The 26,901-nt window shown below is 64.7% G+C and overlaps 1 protein-coding gene across 1 annotated transcript in view; it reads left to right on the top strand.

The window, feature by feature from the left end:
• Positions 1–25,991, top strand: part of ZFPM1 (zinc finger protein, FOG family member 1) — a 67,501-nt gene extending 41,510 nt beyond the window's left edge. Inside the window, exons 4-10 of the mRNA XM_060084725.1 lie at positions 9,678–9,811; positions 17,736–17,838; positions 19,448–19,657; positions 23,052–23,285; positions 23,573–23,668; positions 23,750–23,896; positions 24,089–25,991. Coding sequence (XP_059940708.1) covers positions 9,678–9,811; positions 17,736–17,838; positions 19,448–19,657; positions 23,052–23,285; positions 23,573–23,668; positions 23,750–23,896; positions 24,089–25,872 — 2,708 coding nt within the window. The 3' untranslated portion in view covers positions 25,873–25,991. The remainder of the gene's footprint in view (positions 1–9,677; positions 9,812–17,735; positions 17,839–19,447; positions 19,658–23,051; positions 23,286–23,572; positions 23,669–23,749; positions 23,897–24,088) is intronic.
• Positions 25,992–26,901: the final 910 nt, after the last annotated feature.

Below are 26,901 nucleotides of genomic sequence, written 5' to 3' on the forward strand. Positions count from 1 at the left end.
ACCCACCCCCCATGCCAGCTCTTTGCAGATGGGAAGCTGGAGCCCGAGGTGAGGCTCTGGGCCTCTCTGCATCCCGGGGTCAGGGGAGGTGAGAGCAGAGAGGAGGAGGACTGCCCCCGCCCGCCCCCTGCCCAGCCCAGCAGGACCAGATGCCCCTTCTCCCAGGCCTGTGGCTCGTCAGCAGGGCCCGGGCGTCCAGCCCCAGTTCCGCCTCTGGCCACTGTCCTCCAGACTCAGGTGCTCACGGGGGTCCACTGGGCCCAGGCGCTCTTAGGACACAGCCAGCTGACAGTGACCCTGGCCCAAGGGGCTGACATTCTAGCGGAGGGACTGGGAGTCAGTAGAATACACACGTGGACTCCATGGTGCTGGACGTGGTAGCAGCTCAGGGCACAGCGAGCCGGCAGAGGTGGGGAGGGGCTGGCAGCCGATGGCATCGCCCCCAGTGCACGCGTGAGGGGACTCGGGAACACAGGTGCAGCCAGGGCGTGCCCCCGGAGGGCCCTCCCCAGCCCGGGCCCTGTGACAGGCACCGTGCCTGGCGCCCATTGGCCCACGTTGGACCGGCCGCAGTGCCGCCCTGCCAGCCCCCTCTGCCGTCAGCTCCAGGAACCTCGCCTGCCTGCCGGCTCCACCCCACGCTCAGGCTGCCCCGTGTGACGCAACCACCGGGCAGAGCCTGTCAGGAGAGGGGAGGCTGACGGGCAGCAGGTGTCGGGGGCAGGTGTGTCCCACCCCGAGGGAGGGCCTTGAGAGGCTCTCTCGGGGCTGAGCTCTGGAACCCTCTCCAGTCCAGCCCCTGCCACCGGCCACTGTGAGTGCAGGGTCTGTGGGCAACTTCTTAGGAAGGACGTTCTGGGCTCGAAGCCCTTTGAAAACCTCTGGCCTGGAATGAGAAAGCCACCCCGTCCAGGCAGGCTCAGGCTCTGCACAGCCTGCCCGGCCCGGAACTCAGGGGGCTGGGTGCTGGCAGAGGGCACCAGGGCCAGTGGAGAGGCGTGAGACTTCCCCAGGCAGTGGTAGGACCAGGGACATCCAGGGGCCGCTGCGGGCAGCTCCCAGGAACGTCCTCTCCTCTGACGTTCCCCGTCAGGGAAATGGGCGTCCATCCATCCGTCTTGGTCACGGTCACGGCTCCAGAGCCGGGCCCTCAGGAACATAAACAACACAACAGTGATGCGGGGAGCTTGACCACAGGACGGGCGCAGGCTGGGGCAGCATTTAGGGAGAGGTGTTCACTGTCCGAGGGCAGCGGCCGGCACTGGGCTCCAGCAGGTCGTGGCCCTGCGGGAACCAGAGCCTGGCTCGGCCATGGTGTCCGCTTCCCCCGACGAGGCCAGAGATCCCAGGCCATATGTGACATCTGGTATTTAACCTGCGACAGCCAGTTCCCATTTTCATGTGTGCCCTCAACTCATAGCCCCCCGGCCCCTCCAGCTTCCTCTCCCAATTCCGGTCCCTCCTGCCAGGGTCTGGGCCCTCCGAGGGGCTCTGTGGGGATGCCCAGGCTGGTGGAAACCCTCTCCCAGCCCCGGAGAGCGCTTGGAGGACTAGCCGCTCCAGTGGCTTTGCTCCTGAGCCAGCAGTCACGTGCACCCGCGGCGCCCGCGGCCCGTCTTCCCTGGAGGGCGCACGTCGGCTTGTGCCTTCCATCGAGGCTGTGCTGCCTGCCGTGCGGTCGGGGTCCTGGGGCCGGGCCTGTGCGCAGGGCTGGCGTCGGGAGTGTTTCCTGCCCCGCTCAGCTCTGTTGCTGCCACCTGTGAAATGGGGATAGGATTGTGCTTGGGGTCCGGAGCACCCGGCCCCTTGATGTGCCAGACTTACTGTGCGTGAGGGCACACCGCTGGCACTGGGGTAGTGGCTTTGGGGTCAGAGGGATCTGGGCTTCACTCTCCTGTGCTACTTGCTGGCCATGTGACCTCAGAGAATCCCTTGACCTCTCCAATTACTTTCCTCAACTAGAAGAGAGCAGAAGAAACGGACCGCACCCATTTTTACACCAAGCTTCTTTAACCATGTTCCCTTGACACTTTGTCCCCATGAGTCACAGATGAGAGCCTGAGTCTTTCCAAAGGCGCCGTGGTCACTGGTGACACCCAGGGTTAGGATCAAGCTCCACCCCTTTTTGTTTCCTGATGTGGCATTCAAGTGTGGCCTGATCCAGGGGACAGGCCAGTGCCCCATGGCCCTGGGTCTCCTGGTCCTGGAGCCCCAGGCTGCATGGGCCTGTCTGCCTTCTTCCTGCCCTGAAAGGCGGGACAGCTCAGAGAAAAGCCTGTCAGCAACCAGGGTGGGAGTCTCGCCACGGCCTGGGCCTGGGCCTGGGCAACCAGCCCAGATGGGAGAAGCTGCACAGCTCCGGTGGGTGTGCGGGCCTCCTGCAGAGCAGCTGGCTGCCCACCATGCACAGTCCCACAGCCCTCCCCATGCCCCAGGGCCCAGGTCTCCCTCCTCGCCTGTCCCCAGTCCCCCCTCCTCGGGGCCTTGTTGCCCCATCTGTAAACAGGAATCAGAAACGGGCCAACAGGGTGGAGCCCAGAAATGGGGGTGTTCCGAGGAGCTGATGGGAATTTGCTGTCCGCTGGCCGTTTCTCTCCAGGCCCCATTTGCTCCCTCCCGCCGGATCATGGGAGGGTCACACGCGAGCAGGGCCTCGTTATCCACGGAGACGAACCCTCCCCTCCCAGCCCAGAGGCTCCATGACCACAGAGCAGAAAGGAGGGTGAGCAGCCCCGGGCCTTGAGTGTCCAGACGGGCCCCCACAGCCTCGGTGGTGCCCACCCCACATAGTCGGGCTCTCACCTCTCATACCACCCAGGAGGTGGTCTCCTGTGCCTGCCCGGGAGCCCTGTTCGGTGTAGCCACGTGATTAGGGCTCTGCCCCGCCGTGGGCAGCAAACCCCACAGCGTACCGGGGCTGGGACACCAGGCAGGCGGCTGCTGGCGGCTGCAGCTGTGTCCCGCTGCCACGGCACGTGCCGTGGAGGCGAGCACGGTGGCCACGCGGCACCGCACCTGGGCTGCAGGAAGCCCCATCACTGCTGAGAGCAGCCACTGGCGTCGTCTGTTTTGGGGATGGGTCCCCCCAGGCCCAGAGGGGCTGAGAGCCTGGCCAGGGTTGTGCAGGGACTGCAGCTCATCCCAGCCGGCCCCCTGCCAACTTCCCGTGGTCACTGAGCACCCACCCTGCCGGGCCCTGCACCTGTTGTGTCATGTGACCTTGCAACGACCTGGGAGGTGGGCACTCTCATCCCCCACTTCACACAAGAGGAAGCCATGGGCAGGAAGGGGCACGCCCTGGTACTGACCCAGGTCCTGGAGCCTCGGGGCTGACGGGGGTCAGGCCTTATCCCCTGGCAGCTGGGTTACTAGGAGCTCCCTCCCCCCGCCAGGCATCTCAGTCGCAGAAAGGCAGGGACAGCCCTGTTGCTGAGAGCTGCAGGACAGACACCACCTCCACCCCCTGTCCCCTTATCTCTCTGTCTTCCTAGGGCCTCAGCTGCCACCCAGTCAGGAGGGTCAAGTTGGGGGCAGGATAACGGCTGGACTTGAGAGCTGGTGACCATGGGCAGGGCCCACCACCCTCGATTCCGGACCGTGGGGGGCCCGGTGAGCTGCATCTGCAGTGGGAGGGGCTGAGCCAGCATATGAGGAAGCAGGCCAAGGGGACAGCGAGGCGGCTCGCCCCGCCCCGCAGACCCCCACTGACCCCGCTGCCTGGTCTGCTGCGTGACCTTGAGTGAGGTGCCCGCCCTCTCTGGGCCTGGTTCCACGTTGGTGGAACCCCTTGGGGCCCACAGCCTCCCAGCCCGCCCTGCTCTGGGCCCAGGCCCTTGGAGACTTCTAGAACCCTGCCGGGGCGGGGCCTGCTCACCCCTGGGGTTTTCTCTCCCTCTCTCCTTTTTCTCTCCCTTTTTTGTGACTTTTATCAAAGGCAAACAGCGTGATCCTGAGATAGGGCCACTCCCGACAAAGCCAGGGCCAGCTGGCCCCAGGGAGCCGCAGGGTGGGGCCGGGCGGGATCGATGAGGCCGATTAGATAAGTGGGTGCTGGCAGTGACCCCAGGGTGGGCGCCCACACACCGATCCCAGAGCCCACTGTCCAGGGCGGGGGCTGCCAGGCGGCTGGCCTTTGTACCCTGGAGGCCAATGGCCATTAGCACAGAGCCTGGCCCCTGGAAGGAGGGGCCAGCCAGCAGGGCGCAGGCGGCCTCCCTGAGCTCACCAACACTCCTGCAAACAGCAGGGCTACCCGGTCAGCACTGCCAGCCCGCCCGCGGGGCCATGGCCCGGTGAACCTGGGGCCTAGGGTGGCTGGGCTTGGTGGGAGCCAGATGGTCCGGGTTGGAGCCCTAGATTCTCTTGTCAGAAAGGAGCTCAGGTCTGGTGGGGTGACTGCAGCCCTTGCTGCGCAGCCTGGAGCAGGTCTCTCGAGCTCTCTGGCTGTTGTTGAAGGAGGGCGCCAAGGGCTGCAGGGCGTAGGGCAGAGCCAAGTCTGAGGGCAGCTCCGTGCAGCCCTGGCGGGGCCATAGGCCTCGGGACACCTGGGCGCCGGGGGAGAGGAAGCGCGGGGCCAGCCGCGCCGACCGACAGGCTGTCTCGACTCTCCAGCCACCAGCCCAGCAGGTGAACCGAGGCTCAGGGAGAGCCGGGCAGAGGCAGGACTCAGCCCGCTTGTTGACTGCAGACCCCATTTCTCCCAGCTGCCACCCCATCTGCTGGGCTCCCGGGATGGGGTCCTGAGCCTGGCCTGGGGCAGCGATGCCCAGTCTTGCCTCCTTCCCCTGGCCCCTCGGGACGCCATCGGAGGGTTTTAAGACCTAAACAGGTGTTTAAATCACATAAATATGCAAAGGCTGAATTTTCTCATCTGGATCCTCACAGATGCTTGGGGGTGAAATTGAATCCCAGCGCAGCATATTTGCTCTGGAAGTAACGTGTGTGGGGTTGTATGACAGAATAAATTAGGCTTTGTCCCGACGCTGTGCCTGTAGTGATGGCCCGACCCCCGTGGGGAGGTCCACCCAGGCAGCGCAGGGCTTGCCCCCTCCTCCAGAGGAGACCAGGCTGCGGATGGGGAAAGTCAGGGCGGAGCAGGGAGAGTCAGCCTTGCAACGGGAGAGCCGGGGCTCGCCTGCCACCCCTCACCTCCCCTGCAGCAGCCTCTCCCCGTCCTCTTCTCTGTCGCCTCCTGCCTGTGACTAGAAAGACCCAGAAAAGGGTGTCAAGGCCCTGGCCATGAGCATGCTGGGGCTCTGGTTCAAATCCTACCTGCCAGCTGTGTACCTTGGGCCAGTTGCTTAACCTCTCTGAGCCTCAGTCTCTCCCTCTGTACGCTGGGGGGAATAACTTCCGCACGGCTGGGAGGAATCCCTGTGAATTTTGCCAAGCGCTTGACTAAGGCTTGATAAACAGAAGCCAGGAATTGTGTTAGGACTGGGAGTTCCCGGGGCAAATGGCATCACCCCTGCTGTCCAGCTGTGGGGACGGAGGCCATGCTACAGAGGTCAGGGAGGACTCGGCCAGGACCTCACCGGAGCTGGAGTCCTCTGTGCCCTGCTCTGGAGCTGGGAGGAGAAAACAAGAGACATGGGTCACAGGAGGCTGCCAGGGCAGAGGACATCTCCCCCTGGAAGCCCACCCGGACTGGCCCACCATTGGAGCTGTCGCCACCCATGTTTCCTGGGAGCCCTGAGGGCAGAGGCCATGCCTCCCTCAAGCTCTGCCCCAGGTACCCGCGTGGGGTTTTGTGAGTCCAGAGACTGGGTTCTGGCCCCACCTCCGGCCCGGGCTCACAGTGTGGCTTGAGCACTCCTGGGCCTCCCTGGGCCCCAAGTTTCCTGTCAGTGTGGTTGGGAGCTGACCACTGGCCACCACCGTCTAGATCCTCCAGCTCTTTCAGAGGCTGTTTAAAAATAGCTGTGTCTTCCTGTCTGTTGCTCTCCCAGCCAGCTCCCATCCCCAGCTCAGCATCTCCTGCCCCCAGCCCCTTCCTCACTCATTCATACTTTCATTCACTCTCAACCTTGAACTGAGCCCTCACCAGGTACCCAGTCTGCGAGGAGTAGGTGGCCTTGACTCTCTGACCCCCGTTCTTTGGCATACAGTTTTATTTCTCATTGGGAGAGGGTCTCTGATAGGTGCTAACTGGGCTTTAACACCTGCTTGACTGTGCAAGGGGTTGGGCAGGAACTGGGAGCTGGAAATAGGTTATCTGAGTGGATGGATGTTGAACATCACCAGGGCCACCATGGACAGTTGCACAGGTTGTGCACTGCACAAGGGCACTGAATGAGCTGGGGCTGAGATCCAGCCATGTTCCCATCATGGAGCCAGGCATCTGCTATGGCCCTGCATCCACCCACATGGGGTACCCTTTCTAATGCCCAGCCTCTCAGAGATGGCCTCCCCTGGACCAGGGAGGGGGCTTCCAATGGCGACCACTGCCCGATCCTCAGCCCACATCCCTCAGATCCCTGGCCTCCCTGCCTTTCCCGGGCCTCGGCCATCCCCCAGCAAGCCCTGAGTGGTGGGCTCTGCCCCGTCGTGCAGAACGGCCGCCTTTATCAGGAGCCGTCCTCCCTCTGGTGGTGCGTGATACCCAGGAGATGGAGTAGCTGCCACGGGAAGCACCAGCCACGCCGTTATCTGGGAGCTGGGGCCGCCAGCTCTGGGGCGCGATTAGGGGCCGCGGCAGTTTGTCTGTGGGGCAGCGGGGGCGGGGGCTCACTGGGTCCGTGCCTTCCTCTGGGGGGCCACCAGGACTGGGGGTGAGCTAGGGCCAGGGCCCTGAGAGAGGGGCCTCAGGACCCCCCTGGTGCAGCGAGCCGGGGTAGACTGGGGTCCTGACACCCCGCCCCCGCTCGCCCGTGGAGTGAGCTGGGCCAGCCACCTCCGACCCCGCCGTGTCCCTGAGTCTGTGTAGGACTTGGCTCGCCCTGGGGAAGACTGAAGTGAATCCCCCGCTCCTCCTCCCCCCAGGAAGGTGGGCGCCGGCCTCAGATGGACGGCACTGTCTCCTACCGGGGGGCCCGGGCCTGACAAGCCAGGCCCTGGACACTGAAAGGAAAATATGTGACGGCAACAGAGGGAGTCGTGGTTGCTGTCCCTGGCTCACCTGTGGCCCCGGCAGCAAGACTGAAGTCCAGAGAGGGTGTGGGCCTCCCCGCTCTGGAAGGCCGAGTGTGGGCCGACCCCATGAGGCTTAGCGCAGGTCTGGCTGTCTGGACGGGCACCGGCCATGGTGTTGGGAAGCAGGATTATTCCGCCTTGACCCCACCATCCTGAGGGGGCAGGTGGTACACAGCTCAGCCCACAGTGGGCTCCCCGCCAGCCTCAGAATGAGAGCGTGGACCCGTCGGATGGCTGGCCAGACCATTTAGATGGACAAGTGAGTGCCCAGCAAACTTGCCTTTAGACAGCCTCTCCCCACACGCCCACACCCTGGGGCCAGCTGGGCGGGGTACCACAGACCCAGATATACCCAGGACAGCAGCGGTCCAGGCTCAGATCCTGGCATCCCACTGCCAGCTATGTGGCCTCTCGGGGCCTCAGTTTCCTCATCTGTACTGGGGGTGGTGGGGACCAGGAGAGGGCCGACATCATAGGGCGATTTGGGCAGGAACGGGTGACCGCATGCCGGCTGGCACCCTGCAGGCCCAGGGGACGGGGGGCGCCATGGGCAGAGTCCTGGCTGGGACCCTGGCATCCTGGGTGCACAGGTAGAGGACACGGCCCCTTGTGGGCGGGCTGCAGAGTGACATGGCCGGCCTCTGTCCCCCTCGCCGCGGGGCCGATAAAGGGCGCCGCCTCCTGGCCACGTCCTGGTCCCCTGCCATCTTATCTGCCCTGGGGAAGACAAGGACCCAGTTAGAACATTGTAGCCGGGCCTCCTGGTGTATTTACACGTTATCTGTGCCATTAGGCTGGCAGTTATCTGATAATCGGGCCCATTAAGGCCACAGCCTGCCCGATCGGGGATCCAGGAAGCGGGGCCAATGCAGCAGCACTTGCTCGGGGCCCAGGCCAGGCCACGTGAGGCCTCTGTGGGCCCAGGCAGCCCAGGTGGCACCCGAGGCACAAGGCGGCCCCGCCTTCCTGGGCAGAGGGTGCGTGGCCTGGGGAGAGACCGCCCTGTGAGGGCATGGCCACCATCATCCCCTCGGCTGTGAGGACACTAAGGCTCGAGATGGCAGGTGATGTGCCAGGTGTGCGTCTCCCAGGGCGGCCCGGGCAAATTCACACAGCCTTGGTGCCTTGAAACATCAGAAAAATACCCTCTCACAGCTCTGGAGCCAGAAGTCCCGAATCAAGGCGCGGGCAGGGCCGCATTCCCTCAGAGGCTCCAGATGCAGTGTCCCCCCAGCTGTGTCCCACCAGTCCCCGCCCCGTCTTCAAGGGGACTTCTTCCTGTGCCTCTTTTTTTCTGTGTGTCTCTTATGAGGACGTTTGTCATTGGCTGTAGGGCCTACCGGGTAATCCGATGGTCTCACCTTGAGATCCGATCTCAGTCACATCTGCAAAGACCCTTTTTCCAAACAAGGGGACATTCCCAGGTTGCGGGCCACCATCCAGCCCACCCCACAAGGTCACATGGGTCATGCGCTGAGGCCGGGCTGAACCTGGGAGCCCACCTGCAGACCCTGTGCGACCCCAAGCTCCCTCCCCGTGAGGAGGACTGTGGCGGGGCTCCTCGCAGAGGCCGGTCTGTCCACGTCAACGGAACCCAATCCTGCCGGTGGCCGGCCGCAGGTGCCACTCCCCTAGCTGACACAGGAGTCACAGCCTGGGCCACGCAAGCTGGCAGAGTCCGGGAGCTTGGCCCTGATCACAGCACAGGTGGCCGCGGCCGGAGAGCCTTAAGCCCTCAGCTGGGTGATAGGCCGCTCGGACAGGCAGCCGCCGACCAAGGGCCTTGGCAGGAGTTGGGTCCAGACCTTTCCAGAGAGCAGGCGGGGGTCCTGCAGGGAGTGATGCGGGCGCCACCCGAGCGCAGTCCGGCTGTGCCGAGGGCCTCGGCCGGCAGTGCGTGGGGGAGGGGAGGAACACTTGGCTCCAGGCCTGGCTCCCCCCGCCGGGCCCTGTGCTGAGATGCTAAGAGGATTGGCTTGCTCAGTCCTCACCCCAACCACAGGGGGTGGGAGGTGCGGGGTCCCTGTCTCAGAGACAGGAGCCAAGGCCCAGCAGTTCACAGCTGCCCACACAGGCGTGCTCTGCAGATTCTGGGGCTCAAGCTGATGGGAAGGGTCTGGGAGGACCGTGTGGAGGGGACGGGAGGTGGTCTCATCGGCATCATCATCCTCACCTCTGTGCCTGCCCCCATGTAAGGCAGTAGGGGTGACCCGGCTCCGTGTGTGCGTCCTAGGCTGTGCAAGGCACACGCGTCCCAACGCAGCAGCCAAGGTCCCGCCGAGCGGTGTGCCCACCTGCTCAGATGCAGCTGCAGGCGCCCCTGCTGTCCTGTCTCTGCAGCCTGCCATCCCCCAGCACAGGTCTCACTGCAGGGGCTGGCCTGGCCCCCAGGACCCGGCACCAGCCACCATCCCCGTAACCTGGGCCAGAGCCACCCTCCCGCTTCTGCCCTCAGCCCCCCAACTGCTCCTGGGGGGGCGGGTGCCGCAGGACGGACTGGACCTGGGACCTGGACCTCCTCACACCTCTGACATCTCTCCCTGCAGATGAGCTGAAGCTGCTGCTGCAGGACGGACAGAGGTGCGTGCGGGCTCGGTGCAGCCTCGCCGAGGGCCTGTCCTGGGGCCCGTTCCACGGGAGCATCCAGACCAGAACCTCGTCCCCCGGGCAGGTGGAACCGGTAAGGAGCCCTGACCCCGGCCGCAGTGGCCAGGACAGTGTCTGGCCCAGGGCACAGGCCTCTTCAGCCCCCTGAGCCAGGCCCGGGCTAGACTCCTGTGCAGGAGCAACTGCCACTCCACGTGAAACGTGTCAGGAGATGCAGCCATGAGGTGTTGGGAGCAGGGAGGAGTTAACTGCCTGGGAGCACAGGGAGGGCTGCCTGGAGGAGGTGATGTGCGGGGCCTGTGGGACCTCGGGATGACACAGAGAGGGCTGCCTGGAGGAGGTGATGCGGGGCCTGTGGGACCTCGGGGTGACACAGGGAGGGCTGCCTGGAGGCGGTGATGCGGGGCCTACGGAACCTCGGGGTGACACAGGGAGGGCTGCCTGGAGGAGGTGACGCGGGGCCTACGGGACCTCGGGGTGACACAGGGAGGGCTGCCTGGAGGAGGTGATGCGGGGCCTACGGAACCTCGGGGTGACACAGGGAGGGCTGCCTGGAGGAGGTGATGCGGGGCCTATGGAACCTCGGGGTGACACGGAGGGCTGCCTGGAGGAGGAGTTCTTTCAGCAGGCACTTAATGAATGAGTAGAAGTTGGCGAGGCAGAGAAGGGCTTTCAAGGGAAGGAAGCAATAAGGAACCAAGTGGTGGAACTGGACCTGGCCTGTGGCTGGGGAAGCAGGCAGGGACTGCCCCCCCAGCACTGGGCTTCACGGGTGGAGCCACCCCTCATGGTAAGCGAGGTGGTTTTCTGTATACTTGGGGGCAGCTGCAACCAAGGGTGAGATATTCGTTGCATTTCCGTGCCTGTGGGCCCCTGGACGACAGGAAGAGGGCGCTGCCTGAGCGTCTCTAGCGCGTGCTAATGACCACTGGGCTGTCATTTGTCTCAGGGCTGCTGCTGAGCTGCTCTCAGTTTTTGGCAAGTCGGTGTGGCGTCCTCTTGCAAAGGGTACAAATGCTCATTTTAAAATACGTTTCGGTTAAGAAAGGGTGTTGATGTATGGGAAGCAAGTGTGGGGCAGTGGAATGGGCACATACGGTGTGGGAATGGGGAGGGGCCTGTGCTTGATGAGAGTTCAGGAAGCACTTCCTAGCCATGGTGACGCTTGCCTGGGAGGCCAGGCAGCACCTGGGTTGGTCCCCTCAAGCCCAGGCTCAGGTGCCCCATATGTGCAGGCACAGCCATGGCCTGGGCCCTTCTGATTCCTAATGTGGCATTCAGGTGTGGCTGGATCCAGGGTACACACAGCTGGCAGGTGCCCTGTGATGCTGGGCCTCGTGGGCCTTCAGTGGCAGTGGCGGGGCTGTGGGGGGGGGGGCTTCCCCCCAGCCCTGCGCCTGGAGGCCAAATGCTGCCTTAACAGCTCTGATGAGCTCCAACCCGGCAGAGCCCCGGTCTCTCTGCCAAGGAAACCAGGGCCCCAGGAACTTGGCCTGCAGCAGGGCTGGTAGAGAGCCATGGGCAGGATCCCCAGCTGCAACCCTCGGACTGCTGCTCACAGCCCCCACCCACTCCCGTGTGCAGTGAAGCCTGGGCTGTGGGTCATGCTGCCTCAGAACCTGAGCTGGGGCCTGGGCCTCGGGAGATTGGAGACGTCTCAGCTGAGGCCCCTGGGCTGCCCACGCCGCCCCTCCCAGCTGAGTGGCCAGGTTCAGAGGGGCGGTGCTCACCCAGGCCACTCAGCGAGGGGGTGGGAGGCGGCCCAGGACCGAGGGCCCCCACTTTCAAGGCCAGGCCATCCCCATGGCACAGGGTCCAGGTCCTGGGGTCTCCTACCCTGTGGCCATTTTGCCGTGTGCCCCCAGGCAGGCCCCCCACCTCTCTGAGCTTCTGTCTCCTCAGCCTTTGGGACCTCAGTGGGGGACACAGGGGAGCCCTGAAGGGTCCTTGAGGCCCGAGCCTGCAGACCCTGCAACCCCCCCGCAGAGGAGAGGGTGGGCAGAGCAGCAGCTCCTCTGTGACGTGGTGGCCTCCCAGGGCAGCCGGGCGGGTTAAACGCAGTGATCCACACGTAGTGCTTACCACAGGGCGTGGCTTGGCAGACAGCATGGCCAACAGCCCTTCGGGAGGGATGACCCTCTTGCCCCGTGGCCCCAAGCAGGGAGGAAGCAATGGGAGCTCCAGTGTGGATTTCAGTTCCTTGGAAGGAGCCACATTTTGGCTCCACTGTGCGACCAAGGCTGTGGTATTTACAGCAGTCCCTATAGACAGTGAGCTCCCCGTCACTGGAGGTGTACAAGCAGCAGTTGACTCTTGAGAAGAGAGGGTAGGCCGTTGTGGGGAGTTAATAGGAGCGCCATGACTCTCATGTCTGAACTCTCAGACAATAGCCGTAAGCAGTGATGGGACAAAGGCGGGATGGCTGAGGACTGGGAAGCTCAGTGTGTCCTGAGCAGGGCCTGCACCTCTCTCCCTCCTTGGGGACAGTCAACCCCTTCCAAGATGGACAGTTCCAAGTGCATGTTCCAGACACACTGCTGTATGCCCATCCTTATACTCGGCCCCTCGTTTTCTCCACCCCCCATGAGGCGGGTACTGCTGTTCCCATTTCCCAGATAAGGAAACTGAGGCTCCAAGAGGTTAGGTAACTTGCCAAAGTCACCAGGACCAAATAGCAGAGGGGAAATCACTATTTTCCTAACCACAGAGACCCCTGCAGGATGGGGATTGGGGGTGCTGGAGATGCCCACACCAGCCCTGGGACTCCCACCTCCTTGGGCGCAGGTCAGCCTGGGGAAGACTTGGCGTGAGGTTGGAAACCCTCTCCAGGCGGAGAGATAATCCAGGGAGTGCGCCAGAGAAGCCGGCCTCTGAGGCTCTGCAGAGGGGCCCAGGGAGGAAGGAGCTGCCTGCTCTTCCCTGCAGCTTTATCTCCTGCAGAATTAAATCCTTGATTAACCCTTATCTCCCCAGCAGGCACTATCTCCGCCTTGGCGCCGAGTGTCCAGACACACGTACAAGATGATTGATTTCTTAAAGATATGCGTGCCTTTCCGATACTTCATTTATTGTCTAAATATTTTCGCTAACATTTCAGCAGGCCCCTTATCGAGCTCAGCTGATGGGCCCTGTTCTCTCCCCCGTGTACCTCCCGCCCCTGATCGTCCTGTCACCCGCCAGGCAGTTTGTCTTCCGCTGTTTGGAGAGGGAAGTGGGAGAGGGGTGACGCTGGGGTGTGGCAACCCTTTCCCACTGGTCTCCTCAGGCCCAGGCTGCTTGCAGGCCAGAGGGGAGGCAAGGAGTCTCCCCTCACAGTCCCTGCACACACTGGGCGTCAGGGGTGGTACCCCAGAAAGGACACAGCATGCAGAGCCTGCCAGGAGTCGAGAATTAGTTCTGGCACCAACTTGCTGTGGGACCTCAAGGTCCCCCAGGATCCAGCTGTGGTTCCACCACAGAAACCCAGGGCTTGGGTTCTAAAACTTGTACTCAGATGCCGAAGAAATGTTCAGGATGGATGTATGGGTGGTGGGTGGATGGATAAATGTGGATGGTGGGTGGGTGCATGGATGGATAAATGGAGGTGAATGGATGAGTGGATGGATAGGTTGGTGTTTGGATGGTGGATGGACGGGAAGATGGTGGATGGACGGGTAGATGGATGGGTGGAAGGTGGATGGGTGGAAGATGGATGGGTGAATGGTAGATGTAGATGGAGGATAGATGGTTGGATGGATAGATGGACAGGTAGATGGATGGTTGAGTAGAAGGTGGATGGTTGATGGACAATTAGAAGGTGGAAGGATGGGTGAATGGTGGGTAGATGGATGGATGGTAAATGGATGGGTGGAAGGTGGATTGCAGGGGATGGTAGATGGATGGTTGTGGAGGATCGGTTGCATGGATATTGAATGGATAATGGACGGTGGATGGACAGGTGTGGTGGATGACGGGTAGATGGTTGTTGGAGGGGTGAGTGAGTAGATGTTGGATGGAAAAATGGTGGATGGACAGGTACATGGTGCATGGACGGGTGGCTGGATGGATAAATGGTGGGTGGACGGGTAGTGAGTGGATGGATACATGGATGGTGGATGGACAGATAGATGGTGGACAGATGAGTGGATGTTGGATGGATGGGTAGAAGGTGGATAAACAGGTAGACAGTGGATGGATGGGAGGGTGAGTGGATACTGGATGGATAAATTGATGGTGGATGGATGGACAGTTGGTGGATAGACAAGTGAATGGACAGGTGGGTGAGTGGATGTGTGCATGGATAAAGAATGGTGGATGGACGGGTGGATGGTGGATAGATAGGTGAGTCAGCGGATGTGTTGATGGATTAACAGATGGTGGACAAATGGGTAGATGGTGAATGGATAGATGTTGGAGGGATGGGTGGATGGATGAACAAGTGGACCCGCACTCACTCGGCCCATCCATCTGTCCAGTTGTCCTCCCAGGGCTCACCCACTTTAGCCACGAGGCCACTGTGACATCAGTGAGAGCCGGGAGGTACCCCCTGGATGGCACACAGGGCAGCAGGTCTGAGCAGCAAGCCCCTGCCTGTGAGGCTGACGGGGGACCATCCAGGCCCAGCCGCCAGCTGACCCCACGCAGATGGGCCCCCCCAAAGGCTGTTCTCAGTGGTCATTGCCTGGCAGAGCCAAACTCACAGCAGGACGATCCCGGGCCGGGGGGTGATGGGGCTGCGGTGCCCTCCTGGCGAGGCCCCTCTTCCTCGGGCTGTGATAGGGAGTGAGTCCCAAGGGAAGACGCTCAGCCCAGGCATGGTGCATTATGGGTCTTTCTTTGCCAGATGGGGCCATGCCTTGAGCCGCCCGTGTTGTGCTCCTCTTACCTCATGAAGCGTCTGGTGCCAAGGGCGGAAAGCCATTGCCTCTGGCGATGGTGAGTGGGACGCAGGCGGGGGCTTCTCAGGACACGCTGAAAGAGAGAGACGGGTGCAGGCCCTGATCAGAGCCCACCCCAGCCCCGACCTCCCGCGAACCTGCCCACAGTGCCCTGGGGAGACTTTCTGCAGGCCCCCACCTCCCCTCGATGCTACTTGACGTGCTGCACGGCGAGTTTGGGAACAGCCTCAGATACGGCTGTCACAGCGGATGCGGTAGAGATGGGGTTTCTGATGGTTATCAGCGGGCACAGAACCCAGACACTGACCTCTTTGTTGGGGGAACAAGGAGGGTTCTCAGATGCACCCAGAGAATTTAAAGTGGCCGCCCGCTGTCCCGGGGCTGGGTGGGGCGGTCAGGAGGGAGGGGCAGGACGACCCCCAGGGCTAAGGCGGGGCCGAGCTTCTCGCAGACGCCGCACCCGGCCTGTCTGGGGCGAGCTGGACCCAGACCCAGCAGTGAGCCTGGGACGCCTGTGGAGGGGAGGTGGCCAGCAGCACACACATCTCGGATCATTTTAGGCTCACACCCCGCTGCCCACGGGCAGGGCCAGGACCTCGGCCCGGTGCCTTCAACCACCAGAGAAAAGGGCTTCTGTTCCAGGGCTGCTTGGAATTGGGGGTTCGGGGGAGAAAATAAACAATGGGGCAGGGGGGCGAGCTGTAGCCCTAGCACACGGCAGGGTCCAGCTGCCCGGGACAGTGCACGTTGCTGCCCCGCAGGGACGGGGACAGGGCCAGACTGGGCAGGGCCGTGGGGCACCGGCTCCTGAACCCCTAGGGTCCATGCGCAGGCAGGGAGGCCAGTGATGGTGGGCTCAGCCTGCCCCATTTAAGTGGGGGCCAGGGCCCCCCAGAGTGTTAAGGGCTGAGGGAACGAGGGTGAAGGGCCTGGTGGTCGTACGGCCTGGATCTCCTGGTCCCTCTCCTTCCTGCGAGTCGGGCGCAGGGTGCAAGCCCCCTCCAGGTCCCCTGCCCCTCACAGGCACCCAGCCCGCCCAGGGCAGCCACCAGGCGAGGGGCCGCTCCCAGCAGGAGGCACCCAGCCGGGAACACAGCACTGCCGTCTCCCCTCCACTCCGATGGACGCGGAAAATTCAGGGTTTCTGCAGCGTCAGCAGAGCTGTGCGCGGACGCTTTTATCATGCCGCGAACACGCCGCTCCCGGGAGTGATAAGCATTAAACCGACCGGGAGGCTGTCAGTCTCAGTTTGAGGGTTTAGAAATATTGGGACGAATAATTAGATTTCATATCGTTACCACAGCACCCATCGGAGGATCAGGCAGATTAATTTTTTTCTCCCTCCTCCACTCATTAATATTCATTAGAGACTCAGGGAGACCCTGGCCTCCGCCTCTCTGCTGGCTCAGGTCAGGATAGCTGGGACGTGGGAGCCGCCGGTCCGTCGCTGCTGTGCCAGCACCCCCCCGGTTCCGCTTTGGCCCCCCAGCCTGTCCCCAGCTGTGGGTGACGGGGACCCCCACGTCTGCAGCCGTCCATTAAAGCATGCTCCTTGGTGGAGACACTCGCCCCCAGTTGATACCTGGCGGTTGCTGGCCTGCCGCCCCAGTGGACATCAGCCTCCTAGGCCCAAAGGCACAGCCTCTGCCCACTGTGTCCTGCTGGCCCAAGGGAATGGAGAAGCAAGGGTGGCGGGAGTCCTGTTTGTCCTGTCACGTGCCAGGCGGGCACTGTCTGAAAGGAGGGCTTCACACAGGCTTCCACGTCCCAGCGCCCCGGGGAGACTGAGCCAAAGAGGGATGTGACCCACCCCAGAGCAGGTGGCAGCACAAGGACGGAGCCCACGGGCTCGGGGCGTTGCCGTTTGCAGAGGTGCTGGGCCCAGGGAGGGCGGGCATGGTGCTGGCTATGGGGCACAGTCAGGGAGTCTGGACTGGACCCGATGCCCAGCTCTGGAGCCCACATGGTCCCTGCAGGTAAAGCCGTGGTCTTGGACCAGGTGGGGAGGTGCCCAGAACACGTCAGGGGACCTCCCACGTGTCACTTGCTCCAGCCATCCCATCACGGTAGCTTCCTGGCCAGGTGCCCCCATCCAGGTGACAGCAAGTGACACTGGTCCTTCAGTTAGAGGTTCTGATACACAGTTTGACTAAAAAGCTTTTAGTTGCATAAAATAAAGAGAATACTCAGACACGAATGTGCTGTGTGCCTTTCCACACGGTGCCCAGTGGCGGAGCTTGGGGACCCCCTGCAGGAGAGGAGCCGTCCAGAACCCATCCAGCCCTGGGGCTGCGGCCTGTGGTCATCACCCTAACTTTCTGCGGCCAGGCAGGGCCAGGGTCTGTACCTCATCGCCTCCGTGTGGCAAGGGCCAGCCCCCTCCCAGAGCCAGGCCATGTTGGGACAGGGGACGTTTGTTTGCAGTGCTGCCTGGGGAGGGGGCCGCTGGCAGCCCCGAGTGAGAAGCGAGCTCACAGTGCTCCTCCGCTCTGGGCGCTGCAGAGGCCCGGCTCGCAGACTGGGCCGCCGGAGAGAGCGTGGCTGGGCAAGGGGCTGACCACGGTCTGCGAGCCGCAGGGAGGCCAGGTGCTGAGCCAGCCTCTGTGCGGGGACGTCTTGCTGCCCAGGACCTCAGGGGGCTGCCGGGCCCAGGCAGGTGGGATGAGACGTCTACGGGCCCCAGAATGGACTGGACAAAGGTGGGCCTGTGTGCTGTGCAGCCCGTCCCACAGCTCACTCTGCAGGTCTCTGGGGGCCTGTGTGGGAGGAGCCTGCGCCTGGCCCAGTGCCCCAGCAGGGAGGGGGCAGCAAGAACGGGGGTCCGGTATGCCTCCCTGCCCTGCCACTCACTGGCTGTGCGACCTTAGGCAAGTTGCTCCACCTCTCTGGGCCTCAGTTTCCAAGGGGAACCAGCGCCAGACCCATGGCAGGCAGTGGCTCCCTGCTGCATGCGTGTCGCCAGCACAGTGCTTGGCGAGGACCCGCAGCCTGGACAGGGCGCCCACGGGGTAGACTCTCAGGCATCCCTCACAGGGAGCCCCCCGCCGCCCCGGCCAGCCTCTCTCCTGCTGTGTCCGAGGGCATGACTGAGTCCTTGCTGACCCCCCTCCCTGCCCCCAGAGCTCGGCCCTGACCCTGCTGCTGGAGGACGAGGCCTGCTGGCTGAGGACGCTGCCCCGGGCCCTGACCGAGGCCGAAGCCAACTCGGAGATCTACAGGAAGGGTTGGTATCCTGGCGCTTCCCTCACTGCCTTCCGGAGGGTGGGGGTCAGGGCTCCCCCTGGGCCAGCCCTTAAAGGGGAACCAGCCTCCTTGGGCCGGGCCGAGGGGCTGGCCACCACACGCCCAGTGCCCCCGTTAATGCTCGCCTAGGGCTGGACAGGTGTTGGCCCTGGGGGTTGGGGACAGCAGGCTCAGGCCAGGACTGCCCTCGGGGCCTCTGGGAGACCACAGGGGCAGCGGAGACTGACAGGGCCCAGCAGGCCCACCTGGGGGTGCCTGCTGGACCAGGGCCCTGTGTGGCCTGGCTCCCTCCAGGAGTGGTCAGGAGGGCCATGTCCAAACCCAGCTGGGGGGCCTGGGACAGGTCCCCACACCTTCTGGGGCCTCTGTTTTGTGAAGCCGAGGAAAGCTCCACGCCCCACGTCCCTCCTGCATCCCTGCACCTTCCAGGAGTGGCCCTGGGAGGGCGGGAGACCCCCCCCCCCATTACAGATCAGGCAGCTCAGGTCCCGGGGAGGATGTGGGGACAGACACGTGACAGCTTCTACAGCCAAGCAGGAGCCACCCACTGCAGCGTGGCCACAGGAAATCCACCTCCTCCTCCGGGGGGCAGGGGAGGCTCCGCTGTGGTAGAATGTTCTGGGGCTATCACCCTCACCATCGCCTCCTGAGCACACGGGACTAAACGTCCTGTGGGCAGCCTTGTTTCAGGACAGAGCCAAAGGCCACTGGAGGTGGGCAGGGGCACGCTGGGCTGCTGCTCCAACACCTCCCCCAGCCCCTCCCCACCTGGGGGCCTCCAGGGCACAGCAGGGGTCAGAGCAGGTCCTGAGGTCAGCATTCGCGGACCTGAGCGTTCCATCTGCCCTGCCACTGACCCCGAGGACCTGGCTAGCACAGCACCCGTGTGCCTGTTTCCCCCTCTGTAGGGGGAGAGGACCCCGGCCCACCCTCCCCGCTTTGGGTGCTCTAAGGACCCAGAGAGCAGCTGGAAAGCACGGGAGGGCCCAGGTTGGCAGCAGGTGCCCAGCTGAGGGTTCGTACACCTGGCGGGGACGTGACCCAGTTAGCAGTGCCTGGCCCGCGCCCCCTGCTCGCCTGGTCAACAGGGTTCATCTGCCCAGGCAGGACAAGGGGCCCTGCGGTGCTGATGCTAGCCAGGTGGCCTGGTCCCGCGGGCAGCTCAGCCCAGGTCCTGTTGGCCAAGGCTGCCCCCCGCAGGCCACCGTGGCAACAGCCGCACTGGCTGAGTCGCAAGGAGGCCTTTCAAGGGCGCGGGTGAGCGGCTCCCGGGCCCTCCCAGCCCTGCTCCACTCTCCCCGAAGAGGGCCCTCCCGCTCCGACGGGCACAGGCAGGGAGGCCCAAAGAGCAGGCAACACCCAGTCGCCCTGAGGAGGCAGGCGCGCCACGGAGACCAGCCGGCCACAGCTGCGAACCCGGGTGTGGCCTCGCCCGGCCACCACACTGGCTTCGGAACCCCCGCGCCTAAGCTGGGGCGGCGCGGAGGGCATCAGGAGGATAAGATGGGCGGGGGTCTTTGCAGAGGCGCGGCCGTGGTGGCCTGGGGCCGCCGGCGCCCCGTCACAGACGCCCCCCCCCGCCCCCACAGATGGTGCCCTCTGGTGCAGGCTCACCAGGCCGGTGGCCGCGGGCGGACGGCTGAGCGTGCTCCTCGCGGCCGAGCCCTACGGTGACCCCGGCCAGCCTGTGAAGGAGCCGGCGGAGCCCGAGGGCCTGGCCCCCTCCCCAGCCGCCGACATCCAGCTCCTGCCCCAGCAGGCAGGCATGGCATCCATCCTTGCGACTGCCGTTGTCAACAGTGAGTAACCCGCTGCCTGCCTGCCCCCCACCCCAGGCTCCGAGCTGCAGGCGGTGCCCAGCTCAGGATCTGCAAAGGCCGGTCACCACTGCCACCTGAGCAGAGGAGGGCGTGTGCCCCGGGGACGTGCACGGGGGCCTGGCAGTGGGGTTCCAGGAGGGGCTCCAGGGTGCAGTCAGCGTGCAGGGGGCCACGTGGTGAGCTCCCAGATGCCGACGGGGAGGCGGGCCCACAGCCTTCCCAGAGGCTCTTCAGCAGAGCGGGCTTCTCACCACGGCGCCTTTGGCACACGCTCCACGGGGTCCTGAAGGCCCTTCTAGATCACCAGCTGGAGAGGCCACGCAGGGCAGGGGTGGAGTCTTGGACACATGTACCGTGGGGTGCCCAGCATCAGCCCTGCCCTCACCCACTAGACGCTGGTACCATCCCCACCTCCCAGGTGTGAAGGACGTGGCCCGTGTCCCCTGGGGCAGAGCTGGAGCGGGGGGACCACAGCGGTCACTCACTCCTCCCCCAAGCAGCGGAGGGTCTGAGAACCGATGAGATTCGCTCGTTTCTCAAATCCCTGTTCAACGTCCACCCCGAACCAAGCAGTCAAGGCACTGGGGTCACCGAGGTGGGAACAGCTGCCCGCCCTGAGGGCTCCACCACTCCAAGGGCGGGGGCAGGCACATCCACGAAGGAGGGCAAGTGGTGACGTGGGCAGTGGCTGGGGTGCTCGGGAGACCCGCGCGCCGGGAAGCAGCTGAGCGGACGGCCTGGGCCCAGCGAGACGGCCGCCGTGGCCAGAGCCAGACTCCGAGGGTGGCCCCAGACCAGGGCTGGGATTCCTCCTCAGAGAAACGACCGTGGCAGGGGGCTTTCAGGCAGCAAAGGGTACGACCCCATTTAGTTCTAAAATTGCTAGGCTGCTAGAGGGAGACTGTAGGGTTGTAAAATTGGGAGAAAAGTGACCTTCTTAAGCAGGTCGAACGTGATGACGGCTTTAAGCAGGTGGAAGCACCATGGCAGAGGCCAGAGGGGCACTGGAGTGAACAGGGCCTGCCGGGGGGCTGGCGGGGGGGGAGCGGCAGCGTGAGACCGGGGCTTCAGCATGGCCGCGGGGCGGACACTGTCTGTCCCGTCGCAGTCAGCGTGGAGGGCCCGTTCTGAGCAGCCTGACCCGAGACGCCTACTGGGCACTAAGTGGAGCCCAGGAGGCGACTGGGGGACACGTGCTGGGGCTCAGGGTGCGGTCAGAGTGGGGGAGCTCCAGGCAGGACGAGGCCCCAGGGAGAGACAGGACCTGCAGACACTAGAGCCAGGGGCGAGGGGAGGCGTCTGCCAATGGTCCGCCGTGTCCCGGCTGTGTTGAGACCAAGGGCAGGCAGCATGGAGGTCACCGTGACCCAAACACTGGCAGCCAAGTGAGGAGGGTGACACCAGAGGGGGTGGAGACAAGCACAGGCGGGTGGCCCGTCCCCAGAGCCTGCATGGAGGGACTGGGCCGGACAGGGCAAGGCCACTGCCCCAGGGAGAATGGGGGTCCTGCAGGGGAGCTGAGAGGGTGGTGGTGAGCAAACAGGGGTCTTGTCTGAACGTTGAGGTTTCAGGAAAGAAGGGTGCTGGGTGGAAGGGTCTCTCAGAGGCCAGGACGGCCACCCCACCAGGGCAGGGAATGGCATCTGGTGCCCGGGGGGCTGCAGGGAGCCCCGGGTGCTAGAGGGCTTCCTCTCAAGCCCGCCCAGGAGCAGCCCCTCTGGGCCTCGGTTTCCCTCCCCTTGGCTCTGACACTGGTCTGTGAGGGCATGGTAGGCTAGACATCATTTATACCAACCCCACATGGGCCTCTCCTACTGGTGGTCTAGAAGGGCTTTCAGAACCCGAGCTCCAAAGTCAATCAGACCCAGTTTAATTCTTGAGACTCCACCACTCTGGGCCTGTTTTCTCATCTGTGGAAGCAGTAAAGGTAATGCCGGTCTTGAGGTGTCTGTGCAGGTTACCTGGGCTGCATCCACCCAGGACTTGGCCCGAGGTCAGCCCTGGGTTTGGTGGGACGACGACCGTCCTTGCTAAGTTTTAGGGCTGGGGCTGGGGCCCACACGGGCCTCCGAGGCTCCCAGTCCCTCCCCTTTGCCGCAAGCAGTGGCACGGACCCTGCAGATACCAACAGAAGCCGACCGCTGGCCCCTCAGACCCGGATCCCAGCTCAAGGCCTCAGCTGATAGAGAACAGAGCTGCCTTGAGACCCCCAAATAAAAGGGAACTTGAAAATCAGAAATAAACAACACAGTAGGGAGACTTGAGCCGGAAACACTGCAAGCACAGGGGCACGAGGAGGGCCCAGCTCACCTGACAGACAGGTGCTAAATTCCTTAAAAGAGTCAGAAGATGGAAACCTGGCAGCCCCCGGGGGGACAGGCAGACCACCTGTTCAGTAACTGCCAACCAACGGGCTGAGAAACGCATCCTAACCTGCACAAGTTACAACCCCCAGAAGGTGTCCCAGGCCCCTCCATTCCATGTGAAGGTCAAGGTCGAGACCCAGAACAAGGTCTCCCCCCTGCCCTGGGTTCAGCCAAGGGGTGGCTGGCCAAGGAGCAGGGACAGAAACAACAGAACATTCCTTATCATTCTGCTGAGAACCGGAGGGCTGCTGAAGCACCCACCAGAGAATCCTCACCAGCTGGCAAATCCACCCCCGCCATCTAAACCCCCATAAACCGCAAAGGTAGAGGCAGCCCACTTGGGTTAAATGTAGTGAATTCAGCAAGTTCTAACCAATAACACAAAGAGCCATTAGGTGTATGGTGGGGGGGGGAGGGCGGTGCACCGGGAGGCTCCTCATCCTCTGCAGCTCCTGGCCTCAGCCCCCTGCCCACCCAGAGCCACGCTCACCTCTCGCCCTTCTTCCCCAGTGCCTGGGGACTCAGGCACCCAGCCGCCCCCACACCCGTTCACACGCACACACCTGTCTCCTCGTCCTCCACGGGCACCCAGCTCCACGCCAGCCCGCAAGTCCCATCGCCCCCGCCAAGTCACAGAGACAATCAGGTCACGGACCCCAGCCTCGCTCCTTCCGTGGGCACCCCCAAGAGACCACAGTGTCTCCTTATGGGGCTCCCTGTCGGGACGCAGCCCAGGGGCCATCCTGGGGGTCACTCACACCCCATCCGCAAGTCCCCATGGCATCCTGGAGATCTGTAGAGAGGGGACACGGAGTTACCAAGGGACACCTGAGAAGGCAAAGCAGTGAAGAGGGACAGCCCAGGTCACAAACTCCACCCCCCCAAGGTGGAGGACGCCGGGGAACAGCCCTCGTGTTGCACAGGGCCCACGGCCTGCCCCGGGTGCTAGGCGGCCGGCGCTGCTGCCGGGGCACCCCTCAGGCTGCACCCGCCTCTCCCGCCCGCAGAAGACGTCTTTCCCTGCAAGGACTGCGGCATCTGGTACCGCAGCGAGCGGAACCTACAAGCCCACCTCCTCTACTACTGCGCCAGCCGCCAGGGCTCCAGCTCCCCCGCCGTGGCCGCCCCCGAAGAGAAGCCCAAGGAGACCCACCCCAGCGAGCGGGTCTGCCCCTTCCCCCAGTGCCGCAAAAGCTGCCCCAGCGCCAGCTCCTTGGAGATCCACATGCGCAGCCACAGCGGTGAGCCCCGCCCCCAACAGCGTGTCTCCCCACCCAAGCCATGCATGCTCACTGCACTTATCTTGGGGTTGCACAACTGCCATGGACGTTCCCGAGTGGTCCTCCCACCACGCCGAGCAGCCTCCCACAGGGCCCCAGGCCACGCGCCCCGCCTGCGACCGGCTGGGTGGTCGGCTGGGGGCTGGGCCCCGACGAGGTCCTAGGAGGAGGAGCTTAGGGGCCCTGCACACGTGCCCGTGCCGTAGTCCTCGGCCGGCCAGCCTCCCTTACCGGGCCCCGTGTTCCAGGAGAGCGCCCCTTCGTGTGTCTCATCTGCCTGTCCGCCTTCACCACCAAGGCCAACTGCGAGCGGCACCTCAAGGTGCACACAGACACGCTGACGGGTAAGCGGGGCCAGGAAGGGGGCGGCGGGGTCTGTGGGGCGCAGCCTCCGGCAGGGCTCTGACACCACAGCCCACCCGCAGGTGTCTGCCACAGCTGCGGCTTCATCTCCACCACAAGGGACATCCTCTACAGCCACCTAGTGACCAACCACATGGTCTGCCAGCCGGGCTCTAAGGTGGAGATCTACTCATCAGGGGCTGGGCACCCCACTGCCAAGCTCCCTGCAGGTGAGCCCCTGAGGACGGGGAAGGGGGAAGTAGGCTCGGCCACGAGGGGTGGGGGGGAGTCGGTTTCGGCCTCGACCCTCCACCCCCTCTGCGCCCAGCCCAGGTCTCCCTTCCCACCCTCCCCAGCTTCAGGTCTGGCCCAGGCAGATCCTGCTCCAGCCCTGAAGTGTGGCCCCTGGGGTCTCCCCGCAGACAGTCTGACCGCCTTCCAGCAGCACACGGCGCTGCACGGCCCCCTGGCCTCTGCAGACCTGGGCCTGGTGCCCACCCCATCACCGGGACTGGACAGGAAGGCCCTGGCAGAGCCCACCAACGGAGAGACCATAACGGGCCCCCAGAACGGGGGCGGCGGCGAACCCCCAGCGACCCCCAGGAGCATCAAGGTGGAGGCGGCGGAGGAGCCCGAGGCGGAGCCAGGGCCCCGGGCCCTGTCGCGGACGCCGTCACCACCCAGCGCGGGCCCCAGCCCCGTGCGCGTGAAGGCGGAGCTGTCCAGCCCCACGCCCGGCTCCAGCCCAGGGCCCGGCGCGCTCTTCCTGCCGCAGCTGCCCACGGCGCCGCCGGCCTCCGAGATCCTGGCCAAGATGTCCGAGCTGGTGCACAGCCGGCTGCAGGCGGGCGCGGGGGTGGGCGCGCCGGCTGGCCTCTTCACGGGGGCCCCCAAGGGCGCCACGTGCTTCGACTGCGACATCACCTTCAACAACGTCAACAACTTCTATGTACACAAGCGCCTCTACTGCTCCGGCCGCCGCCCGCCCGACGACACGCTCCCTGCCCGCCGGCCCAAGGCGGCCCCCGCCCCGCCGCGCGCGCCCCCCGCCCCGCCGCCCGCCGAGGCCGACGAGCAGCGCTCGCTGCCGGGCCCCGGGGCGCGCGAGGACGAGGCAGGGGGCGCGGCTACGCCCGAGGCGGAAGCCGAGACCGAGGCGGGCGGCCGGGGCAGCGAAGGCAGCCCGAGCCCGGGCAGCGGGGCAGACGAGGACGACGACCCCCGCCGGACACTGTGCGAGGCCTGCAACATCCGCTTCAGCCGCCACGAGACCTATACGGTGCACAAGCGGTACTACTGCGCCTCTCGCCACGACCCGCCGCCGCGCCGGCCCGCGCCCGCCGGGACCCCCGCGCCCGCTGCGCCGCCCGTGCGTACGCGCAGGCGCCGCAAGCTCTACGAGCTGCACGTGGCCGGACCCGCCCCGTCCCCGGTCGCACCCGCCCCGTCCCCGGTCGGACCCGCCCAGCCCGTCGCGGCAGGCCACGCCCCCACGCCGCCTGCGTCGCCGGCGCCGCGGCCCGGAAGCGGAAATGGAGGCGGAGGTGGAAGCGGCCCAGAACCGGCGGAAGGCCCTATCGACCTGAGCAAAAAGCCGCGGCGCCAGGCTCCCGCCGCCGCCCCTGGCCCTGCGCCCGGCCTACCGGCCCTGGCCGACTACCACGAGTGCACAGCCTGCCGCGTGAGCTTCCACAGCCTCGAGGCGTACTTGGCGCACAAGAAGTTCTCGTGCCCCTCCGCCCCGCGCCGCCTGCGCGCCGCCCCCGAGGACCCGCCCGCCGTCGTCTGCCCCTACTGCCCCCCGAACGGCGTGGTGCGCGGCGACCTCATCGAGCACTTCCGCCTGGCGCACGGCCTGCTGCTGGGCAAACCCCCGGCCGGCTCCGGCTCCGGCCCTGGCGCCGAGGCCCGGACGCCCTCGCCCGCCGCCCCCCGCGATGGCCTCAACGGCCAGGACCCTTGGGAGCCGCCCGCCGGCAGCCCCCGGCCCGGCCCGCCCGCGGCCACGTCCCCCGAGGCCGTGCCGGCACCCCCCTCCCACTCGGACAAGGGCGTACAGACCCCCAGCCAGGGGACGGCGGCTTCCGTGCCCAACGGCAACCACAGGTACTGTCGCCTGTGCAACATCAGGTTCAGCAGCCTGTCCACCTTCATCGCCCACAAGAAGTATTACTGCTCCTCGCATGCGGCCGAGCACGTGAAGTGAGCGCCCGGCGCTGCTGCCCTGCAGGGGGACCCGGGACGCTCCAGGCACAGACCTCGTCAGAGAGGCTGCAGGGGGCAGCGCCCGCCTGGACCTTGGCACTTAATAAAGAAGTTCAGTTTGCTGAGCACAGTGGTGGAGCAGTCTAGTTCTCTGAGCAGGGGGCCCCTGCGGGGAGGGCACAGGCAGGGCCAGCACCACCTGTAAGTACACGCAGGACACTGCAGGCCGAGTCACACAGTGGCCCTAAGAGCTGGGTCTCGCCCCGCACCCGGGGCTGATGGCACTGCTCTAGGCCCCCTTGGGGCACGGGGAGAGCAGGCACTGCCCTTCTAGGTCCACTGCTGCTGCCCTCCAGGATCCAGCCAGAAGCTCTGGTTTGGCCACTAGACACCAAAGGGAAGAGCTTAATCCTGGCCAGCGGACAGCTCTCCCACCTGCTCTGTCCTGAGGCCTGGATGGCACCTGTCCAGTCACAGGCCACCAAGGAATCCAGGGAGGGGAGCATGTTGGGGAGGATGAAGCGCTGCAGTTGCTGAGGCTGATGGGGGAGAAGGGAGAGTGAGCCGCTGACAGGCACTGGGGCCCACAGCGAGCGAATCCTGGATCTGGGGGCTGCGGCGGGCACGAGGCTGGGGCCACACCACCCCCAGTCTGCCCTGCTGCTGCTGACCGTGACCTGGGCCAAACCCAAGCAAGAGGAGTCCAACTGTGGTCTTGGCACTTGGCAGCTGGGGGCTGTGGGCACCCTCAAGCCTGGTGTCCCTGTTTGCAGTACAGAATGTCTTTTCCAATATACCTGGCCGCCTACTGCCGATGAAAGTGAAACCTGACCTCTCACCTTTCTCTGCCTCCAAACATCAGATGTGCTTCGTGCCACCCACCCAGACTCACTCCTGCTCGCTCGAGGCAGGTTTCCTCCCGCCCAGCCCTCGGGGGTGACAGGCTAAGGAGCTTGTGTCCGGACAAGAACAGTCCCCACACCTCGCCCACAGGTCCGTGGGACATGGCCCCCTCCCGCTTGCCTCCAGC

This window comes from Mesoplodon densirostris, chromosome 19 (assembly GCF_025265405.1).
Source record: "Mesoplodon densirostris isolate mMesDen1 chromosome 19, mMesDen1 primary haplotype, whole genome shotgun sequence".
Taxonomy (NCBI): Eukaryota; Metazoa; Chordata; class Mammalia; order Artiodactyla; family Ziphiidae; genus Mesoplodon; species Mesoplodon densirostris.